Source organism: Trachymyrmex cornetzi, unplaced genomic scaffold (genome assembly GCF_001594075.2).
Source record: "Trachymyrmex cornetzi isolate Tcor2-1 unplaced genomic scaffold, Tcor1.1 scaffold367, whole genome shotgun sequence".
NCBI lineage: Eukaryota > Metazoa > Arthropoda > Insecta > Hymenoptera > Formicidae > Trachymyrmex > Trachymyrmex cornetzi.
The window spans coordinates 192,587-215,080 of record NW_017298398.1 but is presented as its reverse complement, the minus strand read 5'-3'; the positions used below and the strand labels follow the sequence as shown (position 1 = coordinate 215,080).

Below are 22,494 nucleotides of genomic sequence, written 5' to 3'. Positions count from 1 at the left end.
TTTTACAAGTGTTGTGTGAGTGCAACGCGAGGAGAAGGCTTTCAACAATCCTGAAAGGAGGAAATCCAGAAGAAGCAAACGCCAGCGGAGCAATCTTGTTGTGAGTATTATTTCTTGTATTCATATACATTTTTATGTATATTATATATTGTGTACTGTACACTCTCCAATATACATGTATTGAATAATGTACACTTTATCATGTTATTCTTGATCATTGAAAAGCATCTCACTCGATTGCTCGCTAATCTTACATATATTCAGGTTAATCGGTTAACGATTATTGCGTTGCAGAATTAAAACGGAATTATTTGTGATGTAAATTATGACCGATTTTCATAGTAATCTTCAATACGCGAGTAGGCATTCGTAGCCAATTGTCGAATGACAAGCATCATCACTTTCTTGTGCTTGAAGTCCTCGAATATTCGCGATCACGCTATCATTAATGGAAAATTATTCGTGAATTAATTTCGTTTACTAGCATCCGGCTTGGATATCGTCTGAATCGCCAATGAGTTTGTATATCTCAATATTCACGAATTATACGAGCTGTCTCGTAAGCTTGTGGGATTTTCGAATTTTCTACAATTGATGATCGTGTATTAGCAGCGAATGTTCACATCGTTGAACATTCACATAAATTAATCGAGAAAAAAACACGTAGGTTACAATTGATATTAAAAAGAAAAGATGAAGAGAGAAATAATTTATTTAACTAATTATTTAATATTAAAAGATTTTAATTTAATATTTAATCTGATTTTGAAAGAGGATTTTATTATCGAGAACAATCATATATATAATATATGAGTATTTTGTTCCATTTTAATGGAAAATTGACGAAATCGTAGGCGAACGCAGAGGCAGATGGTAATGTCTGAATCGAATAAGAATGCACTTTTTTTGCAAATGTTTCGTCGACATTCTTGATTATGAGCGGATGTTTATAACTATATTATAGCGTAGGATTATGAGCTAATGAATTTCTCGCGCTCCAACTAGGTCATGCGTTGGGGAAGTAATAAAGTTGTAAATCTTGGTTTATCGGTTCCTTTCTATGTAGTTCCCTGAAGGGAGAGGTGTGTTTCATCACACTTGACAAACAGGCTTATCGTAATGTAATCGATACAGATGTTCGAACGGTCGTCACGTAAATTTCACGGTCTTCGATCATTGTAATAAATCGGTAATCCAAATAGTCAATGAAGTTATATTTTTTATACAATATAAACTTGTCATTATTACGTTTATATATGCAAGTATCTTTGAAATCTATAATATCTACAATATTAATTTTAAACTTCTTTTGTTTGATTTTATGTACATTCAATAAATTGTTACAAAATGTATAATATATAAAATTTTGCTAAACGAATTTTAATTAAATTTTGTTGAAATTTTCCGTAAAAATAAATTGGAATCATGTATGATTTTGATATTTATTAATATTTCATAAAATGTGTAATTATATGTCATGAGAAATGTATATTTAACGCTATTTCGAATTTTTGAAATATTCAAATAAATTTGATATTTTAAAATAATATTTTGGCATAATGTGAATTATTGCGTAAATCTTTCATTAGATAATAATATTTATCTCTCAGAAATCGTGCAAATTCTGATCCTTGATCTTTGACTATCTTGATCACGTTTGTTTCTTACGTGATTGATTTATGCAATAGCGGCTCGTAAGTCTCTTGAACATTCGTGACGCTGTACATTTCTTGTAAAGATAATAAATTGCTTGACTGCCTTCTACCAAGGATAATAAGCCATGTTAAGTAACTTCTTAGAACCTTGATCTTCTTTATACTTTAATAAAAAAATTTAGGTTATTAGGTCCTTTGAAATTGCAGCGTGAAAATATTAGTACGTCGATAAAATTAAATCTTCATTAAATTACTAATTAAATAATAATTGGGAGTACATCGTGTAAACAAGTTACGTTTTAACATATTGTATTAGTTACTTAAAGATTTTGATTATTATAATTTCTATAATATAATAACCAATTTTTACATTCTAAAAAATATCAGTGTGGGTTTTACATCATGCGCTATTTATATAATTCTCATCATGTTGGTGTTAATATTAACATTATTAACATCAATACAGTGAGAATTATATATATAGATTCTTCACGATGTTAATATAAATATTTTGAAGAGTGTATAATATTTTTGATATGTCCATAATATTTCTATAATATTAATAATAATAATTTCTAATAATATTTTATACCTATTTTTTCCCCTATGAAAGACTATCAGTCCATTATTCCGTTTCCAATGTTCATTACAGTTAACTCATGGATTATGCAACAATAAAGTGGAGTATAACCAACGTATATTTGCCGTGCTATAATTGCAGAAGGATAGTATATATGATCATCAAATAATCACGTGGCGAGAAAGCAGCCCATAATGCTTCGTGTTTTCACTGATTATCGTGACGATCATCAGGATCACTTCGAAACAGTCGAAGATTTCTCAACCGGTGCATTCTGTTGCTTTAATCGTGATCATACGCGTCATATAGCTTTGTTTGGACGGACTACTCTATTTCGAAATGAAACGACGTCGTTAAGAAGTCACGCGTAACCTAGATCCTGAAGAGGATCTCTCTCCTTCGCGCAAATGTTATTTTATTTATCCACTCCGATATCGAGTTATTCTTTGAAAACTCGTTACACTTCGATAAACACATATCGTGTACTCCCTCTGAAAAATTCGTTTCGCTCCGATAAATATCGATGTAAAATGGATTGGGAATCATGAATGGAGATACGGGGACGATCCCTCCAAAAATTCTTTCCGGGAGAGTTGTAAAAAAATTATTTTACTGCGCATCTGTTGATAAAAACAAAATGGCGAGTAAAAAAAATTGGAAATAGTATAGTACAATTAAATAAATTAAATTTCCTCTGCATATTATAGGAAGGTTAAAATGGAAAAATCGCGAAAAGTGTTTTTGATACTTAACATTGTTCTACTCTATAAATTCATATTTAATAAACTAATTATAGTGATCGTTATAATTTTCTCTTAATACATTTGCTCTTCTGCGTCGTACACATATAAATCATAAATTAGAGAGAATAGTACAAGCTTAACGAATGAAAAATAAAATTTTTCTTATATTCTGTTAAGTTATAATATAACGTTTATGTATCTTTAGTATCATATCGTATAAAATTTCAATCTATTAGGGCAAGTTGTAAATAAGTTTTAAAAGGTCGAAAGGTGATGCTCGCGAATACGATCCATGAATACGATCTGCACTGTAGACGGCTATGCAAATTTTATTTCACGATTATTACGGATTCAAGGACCCTTGTACCATCCTGCGCAAACTCGTCGCAAATACGATCGTGCCGATAAACTCTGAGACACTTTTGCACTCTCGTCCTGTCTCTGATATCCCACGATAGGTACTTCGGTATTCTCACTTGCACGCGAATAAAACGAATAGGACTCTGCTTTGAGCGTTACGCGAGTTCTCGATACGCGGCATCGACACGCAAACGCGTCGCATGCAATCTTGAACCGTCTCCGAGGCGCCAGGATTCTCGCAGATGAGAATTATCCTTGGATGAGCCTTGGAACCTTACCCAGTAGTTTTCCGAGTCGAGCGGATGCACGCAATTGAGACAACACGATCGCGACGAGAAGCCGACATATCGTCACACGGTGGGGAAATCGAGAGTAATTTCAAGTCGCTTTCTTCCAGGCTTGCGTGGGACAATTCCAGTGATAGATTAACGTACACGATCCTGCGACGTTGGTCGTCACGTTCCCATTCTGCCACTCGCACGCGATTCTGCAAACAGGCAGATAGGTGGATTCATCGGGATTGCCGCAGCCTGTTGTAGTATGAGCGGACTAAACGTCCGGGATGAACGGCGAGCTGGAAATTCATTTGCCTTTCGCGCGGCACATCGCAGACAATAGCCCTAACCACTTGTCTGTAAAGATCCCCTCGCTCGATTCAACTACCTGCGTTAAATCACCGAGTCGATAAAGACGATCTTTTCTCTATCTAGTGAACAATACTCATTCTGGATTCCTGTAAATTTGGCACGGTCGTAAAAATCTTGAATAGAACTTTATCCGACAGCTCCTTTTTATTGAATTTTGCAACTGCGCAACTTGCTACATGATCAACTTATATGTCGCATATGAAACGTTGAAAATTTATCTTTTATATAAAGTTTATCTTTCACACGCGCCGTATCAAGAATAAACATGATAGCTCTATTTTCGTCATCATTATCTATAAAGCGATGACTTATCTCGATTAATATCATTGTGTTGTAAATCGTGTATGTCTTTGTAAAGTATGTAATTCTTGTTACCTGCTCGTCTGTTTAAGAATTCGTGTAATTCGAATTTATTGTTGCTTTTAACTGTGATCCATAATGTTGTAGCTGGAGAGTCAGATGAGATGAAAGAAAAAGTGTCCGGTACTTGATTTACCCACTTTCTCTACACGTGTTAGAAATCACGGGATCGCATTGCCATGTAGAAATGTCAGATCGGAGCACGTGCTACGTGCCGTGCCCGATGAACGAGAGATTTCATCAGGACGCCGCGTGAACGTCTTGGCGTGCGTCTCATTCATGCTGAAAGGCGATCACGTAATCGGTCGTAATTTCGCTGCCGTTTACATCTTGCATTTATTTCCGACAGAAGAGAGTGATGCGAAAACGTTATGCTAATCCACGATCAATAGTTAGCGCCGGTTGTTGCGCAAATATCTGTTTTATGTGTTGTAATATTATACGAAAATTTACATTGCACTGAGCACGTTTTCACGCATTTTCATCGAGTGATTTCAGCTTCTATCATAAGAAAGATCCTCTCACGTGTATCAATATGGCTGAGGATTGAAAAAAGCTACCGTTACGTTACGCTTTTTACTCGATCAATAGACACGGTTTGCTAATACGTTGCTATTACAGTTAATAAAAAATTTCCTGAAAATAGCGCGAGACGGATTACTCAGCAAATCGCTCATCCCGATTCGCAGTTTTGTTGAAACGCGAATGATCGTTCGGTGTACATCGCTGAAGTTACAAGTATTATAATAAACAAATTATATGTTTTGCGGATCTTGATAAATTTGTTTATTTAATAATAATTCTTTGATTCATTTTTTAGAAGCAATTAGATGAAGTTGTGAATGAAGTATCTTCGTTTATTTGCATACTCTCTAAATCTGAATCAGTGGATAATTACTGATAGTACCACTGGTAATCAGTGAATTAAATGAGATCCCTAACCTATCTCTAATTTTTATTATGTTATTTAACAAATCTTGTTTTAGTGCTCAAATTCAATAAATATGGTATTGGAAGATTGAAATTAATATGCAAATATCAGTATTTTAGTTATTAATGCTCAAACATTCGTCCTTTTTTAGTTGAACTTCACGGATTATCAGTGCCAAGTATGCCACTGAGTAATTAATGACTATCCACTGATTCAGATTTATAGAGTAATATGAATTTGGACCGCAAAGGACAAATATATTATGTATATATACGTATATATACTGTTAGAAATGTAACCACGAGCTTCTTTTACATGTAAATGAAGCTCGTGGTTATATGAACGAAATTAAAAGTAATGAATGATTTAACTGAAAATTAAGTTACAATAGTTACTTAAATGTAATGAACGTGTACATTAAATTTATAATATTTAATGTACTTTTCATAAAATTTTATAAAAAGTACATTAAATTTCATAAATTTTCATGAAAAATACATTAAATTTAATGTAATGTCATGAAATTAATTTCAAATCATGTAACTTAAAAGTATATTAAATTTCATGACATTTTTAATAGTGTATATGTATATAAAGGTGTGAAATAAGTTATATATACACACAAAAGATGTACTTGTTTCGCCCTTTAAAGACGTCTCATGCAAGGTACACACTGAGAGAAAAATATTTGGGATTTGTAACTATAATTATATATTACTATAACTATGATTATTACTGCTGTAATAATAATAATAATAACACAGTAACTATGTATATAATTCCAGTAACAAATGTAATAAAACCATAAAAAATATGGTTGTTCCAAAATATATACTATATACTATAAAATAATATTTGAATCATTTTTATAGTAATTTCAACTATTTTATTGTTATTAATAACTATAATTATATAGTCATTTCAGGTTGCCGGCTATATACATTTGTCGCTAGAACTATATACATAGTTGCTGTTATTATTATTATAGCAGTAATAATCATAATTATAGTAATATGTAATTATAGTTACAAATATCAAACATTTTTCTCTCAAGATACATATAAATTCAAAAGATGCTACACGAAGACGAGCACGCCGCTGGTCGTGATATGCCATGGATCCAATCGGTTGCGGCTGGACTCTCTTCTCTCTCGACCGCATCCTGCGATCGACTCCAGATTCGTATGCGCGTTAAAGGCGAACGATAAATAAGGGGATTTATGGGTCTCCCTGAGCCGTGAAATTCCACAAGATGAAACTGTAATATCGCTCCACGATTCTTGAACCTTCTCTCGTCGTATTTACTCTTGTAGGATGGAATGCGTGGCTCGATTTGACGTAGCCAGTATTTTGAACGTAATCGACCGCGTTATCTGGATTAGATCGGTCGTCAATCTACGACTCACTCGTATGAAACTGAGACGAGAACGGGCGATATGTAAAGAGTAGATTTATAAGGAATACTTTTTCATATTTTTGTTTTTAAATTTGCCGTATATAGAAGAAATAAATTAGATCTTTTCAATAATTTATTTGCTTAAATTGCTCATTAACGTCTAAAATAATAAACGGTCTTGGATGCGAATCATTGCAGTATTTATCATTAAAATAAATAAAGTAGCTACTGAGTGACAGAATTATTGCTGAGTAACGGAAAAACAAGAGGTTCCATGAGAAACGAGATTCTATTTCGCATGTTACGCTTCGATCGTGTAAAACTGATGATGATATCGCGCGGTAAATCGATGGGATAGTTACGTCCTCTGTAAGCCGGAGCGCGGTATGGAATGCAGGTCGAGTCGAGTAATTCCGCGTTTACGATCGGCGTAATCGGGTCGTCGAGTTTCCCGACGTCGTCGGATGCTGATCGCGGAGACGTCTCCCTCCCCCCGTACGTGCATATACGAGCGTGATCTGCATATTCGCCCGTGCAGCCTCCACTACGATTACCTTTACGGAACGCATACTTCGGTGGAGCTCTATAGCGAGGCGTATTGTGCAGGCGTGCAATAATTCACGTGGAGTTACGTACACGTAGAGTTGTGTACGCGTCACGGTGACAGACATCGAAATGATCGTGCAGGCTGTGACAGCCTGTTTCTCGCCTCTCCAATACTGCGCGCACGTGTGCACGCGTGCACGTCGCCACGGTAAAAGTTACCGCTTATTTACATGATATGTGGACGGTATCGACGTGCGTGGAAAGTCCGGCGATCATGTCGTCCCTCGAGACATTAACAATGCACGTGAGCGAAAGGAAAAATCGATGAAAAATCAGGTTAACGTTTATAGAACACGTTTCCCTGGGGAGGAAGGTAGCGTATATAGCTACATTTGAATAATGTCGCGTTGCGAAATCAATCATGTTCTTATTGGATTCCCGGGAATATGGCGGAGTATCGATCCGTAAATTATTCAATTAATCACTGCGTTTAATGGATATTAATCATTTACATTTAAATTAATCATAAAATAATAATTATATAAAATAATAATTAATGACCTAACGTATTACAAATGTAGCTGTATCGATTTTGACCGAACTGCACTTTCCGCACGTGAATGCACATACATTGCATTTAACTCTGAACTACATTGTAACCAATCGCGAGATTTCCAATAAATGTTCACAATGTTGGTAGTTGAATGCCTGAATTTATTTGAAATTGTACGAAGGCAACGCAAAATTTTACATAAAACAGCCATTAAACGGCGCCAATATCTTCGGCCAATAGAGCATGTCACAATTAATGCATCAATGAATTATTAAATGCGTCATTTTCATCGTGTTGACACAACGAAATTACAGCTCGGGAGATAATCAAATGCACATAAAGTGAAATCACGCTTGTATTTTACTTGTATAAATACATTTACGATCTTTGACGTAAAAAAGAAAAGAAAGAGAAGTGAATTTAAGCATATTTAAATACAGCGAAATGAATTTTATTCTTAACAATAATCATTAATTTTATTTTTTTAACATTAATGAGATATATTTTACAGAAATGTATATTTTGTTATCACACATTTTTTTTAATCAATAAATATCCAAGAAAGTATCACATGTAACATTTGCTTGTAAAAGTATTTCAATTTTTTTCTCAGTGTAACATATAAACTTTTAGATACTTCATTAAACCGTTTTTTTTATGCAAACTCGAATGTGACAGCACACTTTCGAAAATTTAAAATTTGTCGTTGCATGTTATTTATTTTATTAACTCGCCAATATATATGTTTAACAATCGTTGAAGCTCGAACGTACGATTCTGCAATAGTCGCACCTCAGATTCTGCCAACGAAGAATTTCTCGTGGGTGCATTCACGTGCACGTGCGTGCATGCATCACGGACGTATTAGCTACGGATGCACACGCATCTACATTTCGTCAGTTCATTTATACGAACAGGCAAAAACGGCGGCTGGGATTAATATCGGATTATATTACATCCAGAATAAAATTCGCGAGGGATTAAATTCACGAGAGAATAACGCGACTATGCATGTTTCGAGAGTTTCGCGCATACGGGAAAGAAGTTGTGGATGATGTAGTGGATTTTCATTAGCATCGGGATATATAGGCGACGTCTGAAAGTAAAGCAACTCGGTCGTACCATCGTTTTTCCATAATAGGTCCGCGCGTGTAGTAAAGTTCCTTTCCCAAATGATTGTGTACGAGCCGTAGATAAGGGCAACTAATTCACCTCAGGAGATGCACACATGCCGCGGTAATGTAAAAGCCAATTGCGTAATTCATAATAGCGTGCGATTCATGTGACAGCGTAATGGAACGGCGCAACGAACCGGCAATGTAATGAGATTAATTTCTCGCCGCTTGGTTCCGGTCCGGCGAATTGATTTCTGGTTGGTCTTAACGCCGAGTTGTGTTAGTCGAATAAAGAAATTCGACACGATTCATTATAGAAGTTACGCTCTCATTGTAATCAGCTTTGATTCACGTCATGCACAGTGCATCGGGAATTTTACAAGAATTTGAAGGGGATTGATGAGGAAATCCTTACACAATCTCGATGGGCGGCAAGAGAGAATATTTTTGTATTAAATTCTCTCTCTCTCTTTCTCTTTCTCTTTCTCTTTCTCTTTTCGTGGGCGTTGGAGTTTCTGCGAGCGGTATTAATATCACGAATATTCGTATAGCTTGGCAAGAGATAGCGGGAACAAAGAGATGCCTTCTCACGCATTCCAGATTTTGATGCATGAATACGTGCCCTTTATGTACTTCAAGTGTGGCTTTATCTTGCTTTCACTCAATTTTAGTCTACCATTACACACGGATGATTCGAGAAATGATTGCATGAAGAATACGTCGTATTACGTGTATCTTTGTTAATAACCGTAACAAATCTTTAGTGAATTTAATATTGAAAAATAAAAATTTGTAATAATTAACTTTGCAGAAAAGTTTTGTTGGAGAAAAATAAGAACCGCGCAAACTGACTTCCAACCCATAAACGTTGACAGAAATATCCTGTACAAGTACATAATAATGTCATTAAAACTTTTTATAATTAATATCTTTACTGATGCACTAACTTCTAACGACGTCAATTCGTGTTTTATTAAATGCATTAAACGTGATTAAAACTTACTTCAAAATTATTTGAAAGCAAATTAGAAATGCTGTTTTGCTATAATATAAGTAAAATACCATAAAGCGATCTCATAGAGATTATCTAATTGGAGTTCATATCGATAGTTTGCTAATTATATAAGTGGTAGTCAATTTTGTAGCAAAGCGGCTTGAATACACGAGACATGATTGCTGATTGTCGTGTGCGAAACGATCGACCTACTCGACTCGATTTATTTTCGACAATACCAGCCGACAGCGGCGACTCGATTCGCGACATAAAAGAGATGGGAGGAACTCGTTAGACAGCGTTTGTTAAGCGAGAGCGTTCAACTTGGCGAATGAGAGAACTCGAAAGAGACTGTCTCTATATAAGCTTGATAGAACTTCCCGCGCGAAAACTTGGTCGAGAGAAGACGAAAGAGACGCAAATTCGAGACGCGTCTTATGAAGCATTTACACTCTCGTAACTTACGTAAATTTTTTTCTATCGAGAAATTTTTCCCTCAGCGCAGTTTGACCTATATAGCTCTCGTAATTAGCAATCGTTCTTATTTTAGCTTTCTCCTTCAGGTTTAGTTATAATTATAGCAAATTAAATATATAGCTGCAACCATTGTTGTAATTTAATTAAATAATTGCGAATTTTTTTCTTAAAAGAGAAAGACTAATTCTCGAATAGCGCAAAGGCTCTGTGAAAACGTAGATAAGCGATTCTCAGAGATTGCGAATTGGAAATCGCTCTCATCGCGTAACTCTAGACGTCGCGAAAGTTGCAGCTCGCATACGAAGAAGGTATGTTGGTAGATAGATAGATAGGTAGTCTCTATCTCGGAGAATGCACGCGCTATCAATTCAGGGCTGATGATTCGCTTCCGCCCACACACAGCCTCTTAGTCATTCGACACAGCTGCCGAATAACAAACAGACGCCTCTCCGCAAAAATTCACTTCCGCCATCTTGTCGCATGCATATGCCGTCGTGTTGCATATTGAGAGTCGTTGCGTGCTTCACGTATGATCGCGTGATATTCCTCATGTGTTGTTTTATGATCCAAAAAACAAAACCACTTCGCAAACGAAGTTTTTACCCGCGGCATGGAAATTGAACAGATTTTATGATTTTATCGTATTTTTCTATATCAAATTTTTAAATAGTCCAAATATTGACGCACGGTACGTTACAGTCAAAATTCGAAATTTATTAAAACCATATTTTAGTTAAAATTAATTCTAACAGAACCTTTTCGTCAATATTGGTTTTAACTAATTCAATCTAAAAATTAAATTCTAGCTCTAACTAGTTACAGTTAGTATTGAAATGAAAGAGCTTTGTTAGAAGTAACGTTAACTAGCCAAATCGAATTTTAACAAATTTTCAGTTTTTTATGATTGTAATATGTACAAATAAAATTTAATGGAATTGATATGTTTAAGATAACTTGCTACTGTCGTACGGCGATAAATTCGTCATTCTTAACGAATGCGGAGGGTCGTTAAATTCCACCCACGTGTCCTCAACTCACTCACATCGTTAGTCATCTTTATTGGTGCACGTCAGTTACCAGCCATTAGCAGACATTAATCGTTAGGAACGTTTCAAAGCGCGTTCGAATAAATGCATAACTATCTGTAACACGTGTTGCAATTTCAAGATCATTTTGCGATAGGCGAACATTCTAATCCCAAATACGTTGAGAAATTGCGACAGCAAATGTTTTATTTATAGTGATGGTAAATCTGCGATTAAATCAGGTTCACTGTGCGAATATCGATGCGATTCGAAAATAAATACATACATTGTGTTGACGCAAACAATTTCCTTTATTTGCGAAAATACTTTGCTTCCTCTTGAGTTTATTCGTCTGATTTTATTGTGACGACGAGATTTCTTTAAAGGAAAATTACTTGTGCCTGAATGAATGAATGATAAATACGTGTAATAAATGATAATTATCGCCAAACGACGCAGCTTACACTGAATAATTAATTATCAACAAACGTCAATAGGTTATATAACTGGGAGTGTCGTAACGTTGTCACGGCTCCAACAATAAACTCGTATATATTATAAAATATGTGTAATCTTTGAAGCATTGAAGTTATATCGGTATTAGCAAAATAAAAAAAAATAGTGAAAATTTTTCTGTAATTCTTAAGTTTTAAGTCGGTATGTTTATAGTTCTTATTTTAAGACAGTCTTAAGTAATATCTTAAGATGCTAATACAGCTTTGTGAGTGGCTTATAACGTCTCAAAACATTACTTAAGATAGTCTTAAATATAAGAACCAACTATAAGTATCGATTATAGATTTTTAATATATAATTTTCCAAATTTTCTTATGTTTAAAAAATAGAAAATTTACAATGATACTTATTGGCAAGTCACTTGTACAGAAATGGAATAATAATTTATGGATAGATAACATTGCGCTGTGCAAATAACAAGGTCTTACAAAATTTTTTCGCAGTCTCTAAAAACTACGTCGATTAAAGAAAACGTTTTTAGTTTCTTCGTGTCAGAAGTTATGCAAAACGCTTTGTGTCGCGGGACTCAGGGAAGAAATCTTTTGAGTAACCTTCCAAGTGTAGTAAGTGGCAGCGAGGTCCTTAGCGATATTTGCAAGTCTCGTCTGGGCACTTTACGGCGACAATTATGGAAGATTCTCGCGTAGCAAAGTCTTTTTCCGTGTGAAAAAAAACCACCGACGCCTTAAAAGACTAGCTCTCATTTTAGCTCTCTAACAAAGATCTGAGAACAGCGATTACTTGCGACAATGACGCGTGCTGCAATCATGCAACAGAGAGTTGCGATTATTGTCGCCTTAAATTCATATAATGATATCCATCTGGACTACTAATTATACGGAATTTATTTTAGTTTCTGTAGATTTATAATAGAAATTAAAGTTTCTCTCTCATAAATATCTATATATATATTTTTTATATATTAAAAATATATCTAATATGTATTTATGGCTTTAATTAACTAATACTTAGTGAAAACTTAACTGACACTTACTTGATAAGTTATAAATAATTTTCTAAAGAGAGAGAGTTTTGTCGGCATAAGCGAGCGCTCGTATGCTAGAACCAGCTTCACTTGGATGATGAAAAAAGAATATTCGACAACGTAGACTGGCCCTAGAGGCTTTTCAAGACGTATCCGTTCATATTTTTACGACGCACCTCGCCGAACCGTGCGAACGGGAAACAAGGAATAATCTGTTCCCAGAAACTCTGATGTCACGTCTCACCTTCCGCCGGTTCCGAGTTGAAGTCGATTCTAAACTGCGCAGGAATACCTGCACGGATGATGACATAATGACGCCGCGTCAGCCAGCGCAATTTATTTCCCGCTGGAATACGCAGACTCGATCGTCGCAAACGCGATAGCGACTCGATGAAAACAATCAGAGAGGAGGAATTTAATTGACGTAACGTGGACGATAGCATCGCTGCATCAGCGAGTTTTTCGAATGCGTATCCTACGTTACATTGTATACGTTCCAATTAGCAGGCACGCAAAGCGTCGCTAATTTTTATGTACGAAAGATAACAAGCTGCGAGAGTCGCAGGTAGTTGCAAGTGATTACGTGTTAACTAAATGTTTTTTTTTTCCATTTATTACATTTGCGCACAATATTAACATTGTGCTGTATCTGAACTTATCGGACACGCTTTTTTATCGGAAATAAAAATTTTTATCAATCGAACTTATCTTCTTCATCTATATTGTACTTACTATTAGAATTTAATACAAAGAAAGATAACAAAGGTTTAATCCAAGTTGTTATTGATGTAACTTATTTTCGAGTGATATATAATAATCAGAAGCAATAACTATTTATCTTTGTTTTACAATAATGTCTTCAGTTGATTTATTTGAAGAAGTATCAAGGATTAAGTGGACGATCGACGAGCGGTAGTGCTTCTAAGGAACAGTTCCGCTGTATAAAAACTCGCGTTCGTGACCGGGCACATGGGAGACCTTTAAAGCGAGACAGTGTCGGACGACCCCGAGAACTTGCCGATTAGTTCCAGCGCTAAAACAGGTTATCGTTGGCGAAGAAAGACCGAGGATGTCGGACCTTGCTTGCCGGAGGTTGCCGCCGCATGACGTCATCCTCTCGTATACGACCAGATTCTTGCTCACGGTCGTCCATGGAGCCTCACCTAACGTTAATAACTCCGAAGATACCAGGAATTTGATAGACTAATCGTTATTTCAATATTGTTAATAATATACGACATGCCAAAGTCTTTTTTAACTTCCACAGGTCAACTTCTTGCTCGTCAAATTAATGATTGATTTTATTTATAAATTATACGGTTAAAGAATTAACGAATTATGCCAATTATTTACGTTATTAACAATATATTGAGTCCTCGTTGACGACATTTCTAATTTCGTATTCAAAATCGCGATTTATGCGCTTATTCAAATCCCGATGACTAATCGTTGCGGAAAAAGACGCTCGCATAAGGCAATAATCAATTCATTTTTACCATTCGGAGAGGATGAATAATCGGAACCAGACGCTGTAGCAAATGCATCGTGCACATGCGTTCGTCCGATGCAAGTCAGGCGCAGTTTAACCACCCTGGAAACACGAGCTGTTGGACAGGACGATCACGTTCAACGAACGTGGCTTATCACCCTCTGAGAAAGGATAAATAACACGTGCGTACGCCGAAGTTTGCGATACGCAGCTGACTGGCTGCTTCTGATCGTGCAGAACCAGAGTTGTGAAACAGAAATTTCGATGCCTGGCGGTGATATTAGCATTAAAAAAATTAATGTTAATTCTAAAAACCATTTCCATTAAAATTTTAATATCGACTAGTTAAAATTTTTGTTTTTAGTATGACATTTAAATCACAAAATAGCTTTAATTGAGAAAATCTGTTGCAATTGTGTGCCTCATTATTTTAACAATTTCTTCATTAACGTAACAACCATAAACTCCTTTCTTGTTTTCTTTCTCTCAACTTTCAATCAAGTTTCTTCTCAAAAATAACAAACACTTTAACGTACACTCTGAGAAGCGTGACGGCTTATATTTAATCTAAAAGGAGAGTGAACATTCGCCGCCATGCTAGTCGATCTTATTTAATAGTGACTCAGAATCGTGCGAAAGTCGAGGTTACAGGCCGAATAACCCGTAGATTTCCATTTAGTCCTTGACAGAGATGAATATTAGAGTCACGCGCGGCCCGTCGTTTAATACGAGCCGGAGTTGACGTGACCGCTGCTCGAACTTTATCTATCTGTATACGTTCAGGACGAATCATTGTCGTGCGGCATCCAGTCGGCATTGTATTTACGCAGTTATTATTTCCACCAGGTCTCGGTTTGCTTCGAGAGTGATTTCGTCGACTCCCGCGAGCTCTCGAGAGACGGTCGCATAATTGGAGTAGGACTGCGCAAATTCCCACGTCGACCGTTTTTCAGCGTGTGTATCCATTACGCGCGGGTAATCCTTGAGAAAAAGCACGGGTAATGTGTCTGTGTCTCGCGAGAGAAAGACGGGAATCGGATGCATCAGCAATAAATCGCACGAAGATGAACTCGATTACGAGAAACTTTATGGCCGCGTTATATTCTGGTTGTTTTCAGTAACGAGACAGAACGAGAAATTCGTCGTGGGGTGCCTGCGCAGCACGGGACGTTCTCGGGAGATAAGAATCGTGCGTATCTGGCTGGAGCTCGGTAATGGCTCGCGATAAAAAAATTATGGGAACAGTTATCATAAACTTTACGAGCGATCTTGAGTGAGCGAGATAGCTTCCTTAATTTGCCGACGAACGAAACGGACTCACGTAATTGTATGGTCTTGTATGTACGCCTTGGAAATTTTTGTCAAGGGCGAGCATCTTCGTAGGAGCTTTGGTAAAAACTTGACTCAGCTCCGTCGTTTAACGAACGGGATTTGCATAATTATTTTATTTTTTACGTCTAGTGTCTAGCTGATAAAGTGGCGTGAATTAAGTAGACGTTCTAATTTAAATTAGGATATTCGTTATGTTTGAGAATAAATTTAATTAACAGTTAAGAAAAACTATAATAAAAAAATAAAAAATACTATAGATATTACGTTATATTGTTATTCGCTCGTAAAGTTTATGACAACTATTCCCATATGTTTTTTATCGTAAGTCATTTACATTTTTTACGTGATGATAAATTAAATAATACAATATTTAAAGTGAATATGAAACTGTATATACAAGTTCTTCGTAATTACGAGTCTAAATTAGTAGTAAATTGTAAGTCATGTAATAAAGAGAAAATGTAGCAGAAAGAAGCAGTTACGACAATAATAAAAAGATTGCGGAAAAAAATGCAAAAGTGCTGTGCAGCCAGTTGGCGCACACGAGTCCGATGCACGATGCAGTCGTGTATGTGACGTAAGTGCATCCAGTATCATCTGCTCCCATGCGGTTAACCCAACCGGATATGGCACAGACCTCTAGAGGTTAAGAGACATTAATGGGCTAATAGGGACGCTAATGATTCATTAGCCGGTACGTTAATATCAACTAATTTTCCACGACAGAGTCGTCCACGTCAGCCGCAGTGTCAACATCCGATACAACCGAGAGGTCGAAGACCCTGTCTTCTATTTTCGGGCGCGATATCAGGTAAAGGATCGTTAGTCATGGAAAGCAGCCAACTCAATAATTTCAATTCCTTTTTATAATTATTGAGCGCATTTTTACGAATTGTCGAGACGACTTCGATTCGTTAATACAATCATTCATTCGTAGTATTCCTACGTTTCGTTATTCGCGCGATTTTTCATTTGCAAGCGACGCTCGTGCCGCGGAAAAGGTTTTAATGCCCACGTCGTGCCTGTACATATTGACGGCATGATATTTATCAAGAAGCGCACTTCTTGCGCGTTTGCAACCGGTCGGGCCACAAATTGCAGTTCCAACCTTGTCCGAGCCTTCTCACTCGATCTTCCTGTTTCGCGAAGGAGGTTTCAGGGTCTTGACACCTGACATGTTACCTAAAAGGAACGGGGACCTCGGCGGCAGGAGACAGAGAGACCGCTGTGCTGTTGCATTTTTTACCGTGAACGCACATAGAATTTTTATCAATACATAAATATAAATGCTTTGACAAATATATTCTTGTACACGACTGTACCACATGTGCTATTATCTACCTCGTAAAAGCTTAGAAACGTCTCCTAATGTTTCCTGGATGCGTCACGTTTAACCTTCATACGCTTTTCGATTATAACAGATGTTACTAGGTAGAAACGCGATGTCGCGATCGAGAAAGATCACTCGTTAACATTAACTCGATCCTTGGCATTTACCAAGAATTATATTCACCGCTCTCGAGGAGCGTTTTAGCTAGGATCACCGGCAAATGCAATTATCCTAACACGATCCTGCGATTTATAATTATCCGTTACTAGTAAATGAACAAAAATCAACAGCTTCAAATTGCGTCTTTTAAATAAAAATCAGAATGCATTTAAAATACGATAGTTTAGATATAAGCGCTTATTTTCTCAGAAAGCGTTGTAATAATATACAAGAATGAATAAGTGTTATAATAGTGTTGTAATAATACACAAGAGTAAATAAATGCTGATATTTTCGATCATTAGAAGGGATCTTAGGCTTAATATTTTTTGCAGAAAAATAAAGAAGTTATTATTATAAGATCCTTTGAATAATCGAAAATATTAATACGTATTTATTTATTTTATATTTCACATAATGAATATATTAAGTTATCATTCTGGTTGCTCTTTAAGATATTATAATCATATTCCAATGGGATTCAACTGAAAGTTCACTTTGTCGATTTATTGCCTGCGAGTTATATATCGTTCTTTGGCTCACCGACACACTTTGAATTTCGACACTCTATCGACACGCTTCGAATTCTCATCGCACCATTATCTTTTGTTCATCGTATACGGTGAATACCTCACGCGCCACAGTATGAACGTTTGATACATCGAGCACCGTGAATGTATAACTTTGCGATGTCTGATCGAAAAATGGCAGTGCTGATATTCGCAAAATCGTTGACGCGGAGCATAGATACGTTTGGAACACGCGGAGAGATGCGCGATCCGCTCGTAAAAAATTCCATTACGTCCCATAGTATAGGCTTCCAGGCATGTTCCAATTTGTTTGTAGAACAGGGAAAGAAAATACCTCTTATTTTTCATGCACGCCCATCGGTATAGCGCACGGTGTACGATTTATTTTACATTTCCCTAGCTGCCCAAAAATTGCGTGAGCAACAAAAATCAGCGGAGCACGGCTGTATATTGAGTCTTATCTAAATAAAATGTCCAGGTTATAAATGTTACGTTACAAAAAATAACGCAAAATTTTACCGAAATAATTGCATGCAAAGCTTTATTATATATAGGGTGACCATGTTGGAAGTGTGTTCAAAGTAAATATTTTTCCTCTTCTATTTCGATGATCATTTTTTAGAGTCGGATATTTGAGACTCGTTAATAATTTCGTTTGAGCCGTTATACAATCCCATTTTGATACTTTATTACGTAAAAATGTATTTACTTTTAAATCATATCAAGTAATCATACATGTAATGTACAACTACTGAATATAATTTAAAAATAGAAATATAAAATTATATTTTACATTTCCATGAACCAAAAAGTTGCAATAAAATCAATATTTGCCGGTCAGTTCATTAATATCTAATTTTCGTTTCCCTCTGATCGCAAATTCGTCGTGTAAATCGAACTTCGTTACGAGAGAGAGCGCGCTTACCCGATTCACAAATGACAGCGACCTAATTATTCTGTCACTACGTGGCAATTTTTTTTTTCTTCTTTTCTCTCTCGAGTTCTGTGGACATGCTTCGACCACCCGCGTGACTTTCGAAGAACGAGAACAGAATGCCATCATCTCTTTCTCGTGTCTGAGAAAAAGTCGTCTCTTTGAAGTTCCACAGAAAGTAGAACTCGGTAGATCGTCTGTCGCGGAAGGGAAGCACGACATGCTTTCTCGGCTGCCGAGAACAGTACGACTGACTACCTGCCATTGTTCGAAATGAGACGCGAAACAAGTTGGAAGCTTTTAGCGAATCCGAGTGGCGAAGGCAGTCCGAGGTTGGACGACAGAAAATTCAGTTAAACTCACGTTAGTCGTCCAATTTCTCTTCCGCTACGAAGAATGGTCAGAGAAAACGGGAGCATGGATTAGATATCCGATTACAATTGCAATGTTTATTAATATTTCATCTCATAAATTTACATTTATTCAATTAGCCTGAAATATTTACCATTCGTAAATACGCGAATCGAGAGAGCGGACGGAACTCGCGCGCTACATTCGCTACAAATTAACAGCATCATTTGCAACTTGCATGCACGTAATTGTCACTGTCACGAATCATGCATGCCGGAGCATTATTTCGTCAAGTGAGCTCTCCGGACAGATCGGGTATCCCGAATTTCACCTGCCGAGATAAGAATGTGGAGCATCGCGCCGGTATATAGTGAGTGGGAGTAAACCTGTTTTCGTGCGTCTGACCGCGTCGGGGAAGAATGTCTCTCCATGGTAACGCAAGGTGCAAAGGGAAGAAAAGGTATCATGGAAGAAAGCTCTGAATCGTTGATGCACCCTGTCACGGTTGAAAAATGCGGAGAACGCCGAGAATTACGCGACGGTATCCCACGACGATCATCTAAACTGGGACACAGAAAACTTGGGCGCTCTTCCATTCGCCTAATCCTCCATGGTTGATAACCATGTTGCGAGAGGCGGTAACCGTCAGACTTTTCAATTTCGCTGTACCGTTAGGCTGGCGTCCCGATTTAACGATACATCAATACGTACATACTTCTCGCGCGGTCGAGGCGGAAAATTAGCGATCTAAGACGCGTATTTCACTTTGCTTAATTTATTTCGTTAGTAGAGACATTAGAATTGGCGTTCGCTGAAAAATCATCTAATTTCTAACATAATATTTAGATTTATTTACACCTTTTCGTGCGAGTTTTTTGACATTAACTTGTACTAAAAATCCAGATTATCTAACTTTGGAGATTTACTTTCCGTTCGTATACCTTGCCTGCAGTATAAACGGACAGTGAGCAAACTTAGTTAACTAAGTTGAAGCTCTTACCTATCTTGGTGTAACAGGCTTTAGTTCGGCTCCACCTGCTTACGTGTAAACATGGATTAGCGCAGTAACGCTACTATATAGGCGTCCCAAATAAATATAACGCGTGTTGCGTAGGTGCGTAATATTAGGATGTAAATTAATCTTAGAGCATTTTTCCTTTCGAGAATCACTTGGTATCACGATTCTTCTACGTTGTTTGTGTATTTTTTTTTACAATTGTGCGAAAGAAGCGGTCGTTCTCGTTGGAACCAAAATCGATATTCATTAATTTCGTTTATCGGACCGCGCGAATCTACTGCCAGGCATCGCATCGAAAACCGGTTCAATTTTGCGCCGGTTAATCACGCACGCGATGCGTATAGCGCATCCCGGCTTTACTCGTACAATTATTCTTCGACGGTCTCGCTTCCATGAATATTGTCTGAGAGAAGAAGAGAAAGAGGAATCATGTGGTTGTGTTTGAGCAGTAGGTAGAAGCTTGAGAAAAATTCAATGCGAGAAATGCATTCACGCACGCCGAGCATTTCTACACGTATCGACCTTTTTCGTGTCTCTTTAAAAAGCGAGGATAAAAATGAACGCGCAATAGACGTCGGGTTCCCAGATACGGGAATTCTGCTGGCAGTGCACAATTTTTAATGTGCACTTGAGTGTAAAGTGCACGATGTGTAATATACGTGTAAATGGAATTTTTTTTCGTACACCAAGTTTGAGAATTAAAATTCGAAGGAATAATTTTTGATTCTGTTAAAATGTTAATCTGTTAAAATATTGAATTTCATGCACTTTATATTTTTTCGTCATAATCGAACCGTAAACTTGATTAATTATTATATTGATTAATGAACGTTAATTAGTTTTTTTTAATGATAGAATAATGTTTGCCAAACATACGAGAAAGAGAAGCATTCTGATTAATTAAAATCTGTAGCCCAACGCTGTGTGGAATAATTGAATTCGATTTAGCATTAAAAATAATGGAAGTAGAGAGATACATGGTACATCGAAAAGGAATCAAAAGCGACAGTTCACTATTGAGGTTGAAACGACAGTTGAAACCAATTGCGAATACAATTTTTGGGTCTCGTGCTATTGCATGTGCGACGCTATTTCCAATAATTGCAAATAATTGTTGCGCGAAAGGGAACATTCGATAACTATATCCCATCGAGTGTAAAATAAAGATCGCGCTTTATTGCAAGAATTCAAAAAATAACGAATACGCGTATTTGTATTATTATTGTAAGTCACAAAATAAAATAATTACTTCCCGAACGTAACAATATCGAATGGATAATTTAATATTTGAATACATATGTGGGACAAGGTGTATTTCTTTATAAAAAAAATAATTTAATAATTATTATAAAGAAATTAAGAGTATAAAAATAAATATTTATATTAATTATCAAATAATTATCGCAAGATAATAATTTTATCATTAAAAGCTCATTGCATTTAAATTATTCCTTTCACCACATTACGCTTTCGGTCATAACTACTTCGTAAACGACGAAAGTTGTAATAGCGTCGGTTTGATTGATACGCATCGAAGTAGCGCTTTCAATTGGTACGGTTGATAACTTTCACACTTAATTACGAATCCCCACTTAATTACGACCGAAGACGCCAGCAGCTCGTTGACCCGTCCCGGGACTTGTGCGCACATCGCTGCCACATCTATCGATTTCTCGAGGGAACCAGCAGACCGGAAGTGGACTCTTCCGTGCGCACTGAAGGAGATGCACATGGTAATTAATGAAATTGCTTTTGGTGGCGATTCATATTCGTTTCGCGGATTCGCTTCTTACACTTTCTCACCCTTTGCTCTTACGAGTATTAATGAAACAATGGGAGGTCCTCTGATTTTTCCCGAGCTACCTTGTATTATACTTGTACCTTTAAATCGACGACACGATAACTAGACGAGACGGTTCTAAAAGCTCATTTCACAAGCCATTGGAGCATGAATTATTTAGTCGTCGATTGCTTCTTCTCGAGGGTACGACGAGCCCCGTAAAGAGAATCTCCTTGATCAAATGCGCAATTCAATAGATTATTTCCTGAAAAAAAAAAAAGGTTAGCCAAGCGTCTTCAGCTGGCGATCAGGAGAAAGGAGAATTTCTCCGCCTGTCGCACATAAATCTTTATTTCGGCGATCGAGGAAGTTGAACTCGAACGTCGTAACTCTGCGTCTGCGCGGTCGCGATTTTCGAGATCTCAACGCGATCGCGGCACATGCCCGATACGAAGGCACGATCCTTCTTCGTTCCCTTCGGATCCCGTTCTCTCTCGTGTGCTGGAAGGCAAAAGGATCGCAACGCGAGAGACGGGCGGGAGAGAATCGCGGTGCAAAGGGTGAGGAGGACGAAGAAGAGGAGAAAAGATCGGTCAACGAACCAACTGACCATACACCGGGCCCCTGGTTGTAACCTCACCTCGCACACCTCCCTCCGCTTTCCTCGTATTACTTCTCGGTAAATTTT

The 22,494-nt window shown here is 37.0% G+C and overlaps 1 protein-coding gene across 2 annotated transcripts in view; it reads right to left on the bottom strand.

Moving 5' to 3' along the window:
• Positions 1-22,494, bottom strand: part of MESR3 (misexpression suppressor of ras 3) — a 44,541-nt gene that overhangs the window by 11,040 nt on the left and 11,007 nt on the right. The window contains exon 1 of one of the 2 annotated variants that reach the window (XM_018511286.1): positions 12,893-13,136. The exons of the other annotated variant lie outside the window; for it this stretch is intronic. Within the exon in view, the coding sequence (XP_018366788.1) occupies positions 12,893-12,940 (48 nt within the window). The 5' untranslated portion in view covers positions 12,941-13,136. Of the gene's footprint in view, positions 1-12,892; positions 13,137-22,494 lie in introns of those variants that run through there. 2 annotated transcript variants of the gene reach the window in all.